Source organism: Cebus imitator, unplaced genomic scaffold, assembly GCF_001604975.1.
Source record: "Cebus imitator isolate Cc_AM_T3 unplaced genomic scaffold, Cebus_imitator-1.0 Scaffold588, whole genome shotgun sequence".
Classification (NCBI taxonomy): Eukaryota; Metazoa; Chordata; class Mammalia; order Primates; family Cebidae; genus Cebus; species Cebus imitator.
In genome coordinates, this window is record NW_016107903.1 from 453,523 (window position 1) to 460,022 (window position 6,500).

At 46.2% G+C, this 6,500-nt stretch overlaps 1 protein-coding gene across 1 annotated transcript in view; it reads right to left on the minus strand.

Annotated features, from left to right (window-relative positions):
• The window catches only part of SLC12A8 (solute carrier family 12 member 8), a 140,377-nt gene that overhangs the window by 111,044 nt on the left and 22,833 nt on the right, over positions 1-6,500 (minus strand). Inside the window, exon 5 of the mRNA XM_037734212.1 lies at positions 4,405-4,596. Within this exon, the coding sequence (XP_037590140.1) occupies positions 4,405-4,596 (192 nt within the window). The remainder of the gene's footprint in view (positions 1-4,404; positions 4,597-6,500) is intronic.

Below are 6,500 nucleotides of genomic sequence, written 5' to 3' on the forward strand. Positions count from 1 at the left end.
TTTTTTTGCTACGGAGTCTTGCTCTGTCACCCAGGCTGGAGTGCAGCAGTGCAATCTTGGTTCACTGCAACCTCTGCCTCCCGGATTCAAGTGATTCTTCTGCCTCAGCTTCCGAGTAGCCAGGACTACAAAAGCGTGCCACCATGCCAGGCAAATTTTTGTATTTTTAGTAGAGATGGGGTTTCACCATATTGGCCAGGCTGGTCTTGAACTCCTGACCTCGTGATCCACCCTCCTTGGCCTCCCAAAGTGCTGAGATTACAGGCATGAGCCACTGCGCCCAGCCTTGTCTCCATTTTTGTAAAAACAAGCAGGTACTTCAAAATCCATAAATACAGGAGTATAAGCAGAGGGAAATTTTCCAAAAAAGAACACTAGGATCACCTGAAGGGTGTGGGGAAAACTCTTTCTTTTCATTGTCTCCAATGTGTTAACTGACTACAATGAATATCATTTTGTAACTGTCAAATAATTTTATTAAAAGATACAAGCAAACATATTAAAAGTACTCTTATGTTTATGCAAACACTAAATCAGGGTACATCAGCCCAGTCTGCCCAGGTTTAGGGAAGCAGCCCAGGACTCAAGGCCTTTGTCCACACACTCAGCAACTGCCAGGCCTTCCCTAGAGCAATCCAGCCACCCTGGAGGCGGCATCCCTTCCAACCTGAATGCTGCTCTTCCTGGAAAAACATTCCTGGTGGTTTGTTTAATGAGTAAATGTCTTAAGGGTTTATTATATTTTAAAAGTATTCTATTTCCTTCTAAATCTTAGATCAGGCCTTCCTTTTCTTTTCTCATTCTCTGCAGAGAAACTTCTAATTCCTTCTCACAAGACACAGGCGGTGTTGTTCACCATTTTAAAGAGAGAAGGTGGCCTATTTTCAGGGAGTAAGGTTCCATTCCAAGGTAATTGTTTTAGCAAAATTGCACCTTCACAATCACAAGCATTTTCCTTCCACTTTACCTGGAGGACCAGAACTGCCCCTCAGTACCTCTCCCCTTCTGACACAAACTCCCTGGTTTAAAGTTAAAGTTGGTGGATTAACACATGTGTCCTGAATATGTGTTAACTCCCATAACAAAAACCCCAGGCCAAATCAGGTCCATAAAAACTTTCCAGTTATTCATTGTTTTTATACGGAGTCCAGCACAAAGCATGTGAGCCACTAATGAATGTTCTTCAGCGCCGGCTGAAGATAGACATTTTGGTGTTCAGGGTAAACAGTCCCCAAGAACCCTCAGGACCACACAGGTAAGTGGAGTAGGGAGTGAGGGGAGTTTCTAGTTTGTCATCTCCTCCTCTGCCAAACAGTTTGGTCCCACAGAGCAAGCCCTGCCACCAACATCTGAGAGAGATGAAAGGGGAAGGGTTTCGGAGAATGCAGGGCAATGATGAGCCTTTGCAAGCTTTTATTTTATTTTATTTTGAAATGGAGTCTCACTCTGTTGCCCAGGCCGAAGTGAAGTGGTGTACAGCTTACCGCAGCCTCTGCTCCTGGGTTCAAGCAATTCTCCTGCCTCAGCCTCCCAAGCAGCTGGGATTACAGGCATGTGCCACCATGCCTGGCTAATTTTTTTGTATTTAGTAGAGATAGAGTTTTACCATGTTGGTCAGGCTGGTCTCGAACCCTTGACCTCAGGTGATCCACCCGCCTTGGCCTCCCAAAATGCTGGGATTACAGGAGTAAGCAACTGCTCCTGGCCTGCAAACTTTTAAAATTGTTACTTTAGGTGTTTATATCTCCTTAATTTTTATGTTCTAGGGAAGGGTTTGACAAACTTTGGTTCGCTGGCTAAATCCTACTGCTGATTATTTTGGCAAATAAAGTTGTACTGGGACATAGCCATACCCATTTTTTTTAATGCTGTTTATCTGGTTACATTCACACTATAATGGCAGGATTGAATAGTTGTGACAAAGTCATGTGACCCACAAAACCCAAAATATTTATGATCTGGCCCTTTACAGAAGTTTGCTGACCCCTGCTCAGGGGTAAAATCAGGGAATGTGTTCCGACAATTATTAAAAATAAATGAATGCATGCATGCCCTGGAATGATGGGTAAGAGAGATAATAAGAACCAGGAATAGGGAGCCTCAAAACCTCAACTACACCTTAGAAAAAGAAATATTTCAAATTAACAACCTAACCTGTCACCTTAAGAAACTAGGGAAAGATAAGCAAAGTGAACCCAAGCAAGCAGAAAGAAGGAATCAATAAAGGTCAGAGCAGAAATGAATGAGGGACCAGAAAAACAATAGAGAAAATCAACAAAGCCAATAATTAGTTCTTTGCAGACAAACCTTTATCTAGGCTGACCAAGAAAAAAGAAAGAGAAGACATTATTTAAATTAGGAATGAAAGGGGAGACATTACCACCAACTTACACAAATAAAAAGGATTACATGAAAAATCTATAGACAATTAATATGCCAATACATTAGATAACCTACATGAAATGGACAAATTCCTAGAAAGATACAAGCTGTCAAAACTGACTCAAGAAGAAGTAGAAAATCAGAATATGCCTATATAAGTAAAGGGATTCGATAAGTAACCAAAAACGTTTCTACCATGAAAAAGAAAGCAAAACCCAGGACCAGATGGCTTCATGGCAAAATTCTACCATATGTTTAAAGAATTAACACCAATCCTTCACAAACTCCTCCAAAAAATGGAGGAGGGAACACTTCCAACTCACTCTATGAGGCTAGAATTAGCCTGACACAAACACCAGACAAAGAATCAGAAGAAAACTGCAGCCCAATATCCCTCATGAATATATACACAAAAATCCTCCACAAAATGCTAACAAACCAAATACAGCAATTTATAAGAAAAAGGATTACACAGTAACCACACCCCGATCAGGGATTCCCGGCCTGGGCCAGTCACAAACAAAGCACAGGCACTCCAGAGACAAGGACCAGGGGGACTCTATGTTTCAGACCAAGGCCCAAGTGGAAAGAAGGCGAAACAGCTGGGATGCTGGTGCACTGGCATCTCAGGCTGTGGCTGCCAGCACTTAGAAAACATCTTACTTGTGAGCATCTTTTTTTCCAAATCAGCCCACATAAGGGGGACTCTCAGCAGCCTGACTCCCTCTCATTGTCCAGGAATGTTCATGCCAGTGCCCAACCATGGCATCTGCTTCTAGAGGCTCACTTGGTGTCTTCCCCAAGAGGGGGAAAACAGGACTTTGCCTACCTTGCAGCCTAGTTGGCTATAAAAAAGCAGAGAAGTAAAAAAAAAAAAAAAAAAAAAAAATAAAGTGAGCCGAGATCATGTTATAAAACTAAAGACAAAAAAAAAAAAAAAAAAAAAAAAAAAAAAAAAAAAAAAAAATCTATATACCAAATCCCCAGGGTAATAAAATAAACTGGCCATTTATTACTCCCCTCTCAAACTACTACACTTAACGACCTTTCTGCAGTCAAGGCTAGTGCTTTTTAAGAGAGCTGAGGCCATCCATCTGCCCTCCCTGCACTGTCCTAGACACACACGCACCCCACCGCCCACACATGCACATACGCAGCTCTGTGCTGTTTGAGAATCAGATGTATTTATGCTGTAACACCCTGCTCCTGCTGCCTAAAAATAAAAGAAACAAAACCGATGCTTTCTCTGGGAGGTTCTTGCACACTCTTACTTAGACAAATTCTTTTCTTTAAACTGTTTTTTCAACCACCCACCACCACTTGCATTCTCATAAAAGCCTTTTTCAATCCAAGAAACGCTGACAAAGAACTGCTTCTTAATGTCTGTACTTTGTTCCCTCAGCATTAAGTCAGCATGCCTGTGTTTTAGCTAAAAAAGCCTTAGGGTTTCCCCTTGCTCGCTCGTTGTGGAAGTGACTTCGTCCACTCTGCTGAAGCAGTCTCCGCATTAACATTCTCCCTCTCAGACAGGGCGTCCGCCCGAGGGGCTGTCGGCCTCCCTGTGACGGCCACCCAAGCTACCAAACGTGCCTGGGAGCTCCAGCTCATTTGAGAAGTGTCTGCTTCTAGGAAAGCCCTTTTGGCACAGCCAAATACCCCTCTTCAGTAAAAAAGCACCCCCGGTCCCAGGCCGCCCAGCTGCCACCTGGGCTCCAGCCACTGTCATGCATGCCGGTCCCTAGATTGAACAGCAAGAATATGCTGGCCAGGACTGGCCCTGCTGGCCACATCAGGCATCCAGGAGGCGGGAGCAACGGAGGGAAAAGAGTGCGAGACTAAGGGGTCAGGCCCTGGATGGTGGCTTGGCTCTCTACTGAGAGAGCCTTCAGAGCCCCAGCCTGCTCATCTGTCACATGGGGCAACCGTCCCCACCCTACCCTCTCACCGGGTCAAGTGAGGAAATGGACAAGAAGAAAGTGGCAGACAGCCAGGCAGGGGAAGCATCCCGGGCACAGGACTCACCTGTCCAAACACATAGAGCAGCCCGATGGTGCCTCCCGTCTGCCCACCCAAGACCGAGGAGATCATGGAGTAGACGCCACCACTGCCGATGCTGCTGCGCTCCCCCACACCAATGCCAGACAGCACCGTGACGAGGGCCACCAGGATGACGAAGGACACCAGAAACATGCCCAGGAGCACTCCCGTGTTTCCCTGCAGTAGAATAGCAAGGAGCAAGGCCGGGTTAGGTGAGGAGACCCCGCCAGCTCCCTGCTGGGAGCACTGACTACCTCCCCTCCTCCCACAGCACTGGAATGGCACAGAGGCAGGACAACTAAAAAGGTCAAAGCAAGCACCACAAGAGCCATGGCTAGGAAGAAGTTCTAAGTGAAGGGGAGCGTCCTGGTCGCAAACTCTTCCATGGCTCCCATGCCTAGAGTGTAACAGTCAGAGCTGCTGATGCCCTCATGAGGCGCCTCCTAATCTCGCTCTGTGCCCAGCATGCAGCGACAAGAGCTCTCCACACCCCACCCTTCCCCACGCTGATTCCCCAACCTGAAAGTCATCTCCTGCTCATTCTGCATCTTTGCCAGGTTAACTCCAGCATATCCTTTAGGCCTCAGTGTTTAGGATTTCCTCGCCAGGAAGCTAGCCCTGTAACCGTTTCTCTGGGCTCCTCCAGTGCCAGGGCTTGGAACTTTCCACAGGACTTGTCATATTGAATGTTTCCAAGCCAGTTTCTACCAGTCGGCTGTGAGCTCCAGGCGAGGATATGGTTTAGATGTTTGGATTTGGATCCCCTCCAAATCTCATGTTGAAATGTGATTCCCAATGTTGGAGGTGGGGCCTGGTGGGAGGTGTTTGGATCATGGGGACAGACCCTTGCAAATGGCTTGGTGTCCTCCCACAGTAACGGGTGAGTTCTCAGTCTGTTCTTTCACAGGAGAGCTGGTTGTTTAAACAAGCCCAGCATCTCTCTTGCCTTCTTTCTCGCTATGTGGTGTGCCTGTTCCCTCTTCACCTTTCCCCATGAGTGAAAGCTTCCTGAGGCCTCACCAGATGTGGATGGTGGTGCCATGTTTCTTGTACAGCCTGCAAAACTGTGAGCCAAATAAACCTCCTTTCTTTATAAATTACTCAGCCTCAGGTATTCCTTTATAGAAACGCAACATGGACTAATATGGAGCAGGATCACGTTTTCTTCCACTTCATATTCTCAGTGCTTAGCATAACCTCCACAAAATAGGTGCTCATTAAATGCTTGTTGAGTGAATAAACAAACACATGCATGCCTGGAGATGAACACATGTAGATAGACACATTTCAATGTGAAAGCAAGAGTCCCAGAGAGGAAATGGACACTGCACATCTAAGAAGGAGATGTAACGTCACATGTTTTGCAGTAGAAAGCAAGGAAGACCCCTGATAGGCAACACCCCGTGCATTGCAGGTGCTGGAGAGAGAACTAGGAGTGGGCAGAGCTAGTGCAAGAGCTGGGTGGCCTAACACGAGCTGGAAAATTGTCCTGGAAGTCAGTGGTGCTCTGTTCCGGCGTTCATAATATGATGCCCGGGGGCTCCACCGCTGTTCTGAAACCCACCCTGCCTGTGGCTAAGGCTGAACCCTGAGCTTAGGATCTGCATATGGAGGAGAATGAGAGTTTAGGAAGGTCTGACCTTGCCCAGGCTTCTTATGGGGGCTAAGAATCCTGTGTATCTCACTATAAAGGAGCTTAAATCTCCCGGAATTTGCCCACGTAATGGTTAATTTTATGTGTCAACGTGGCTAGACTATGGCAACCAATTGTTTAGTCAAACACTAGTCTAAATGTTGCTGTAAAAGTGTTTTTCAGATGTGATTAATATTTACAATCAGTTGTCCTTAAGTAAAGGAGATTACTCTGCATTGTATGGGTGGGCTTCATCTAATCAGCTGAAGGCCTTATGAGCAAAGACTGGTTTCCTAAAGAAGAAGGAATTCTGCCTCCAGGCTGCCACACGGAAATTATTCCTGAGTTGGGGGCCGGGCGTGGTGGCTCAAGCCTGTAATCCCAGCACTTTGGGAGGCCGAGGCGGGTGGATCACGAGGTCAAGAGATCGAGACCATCCTGGTCAACA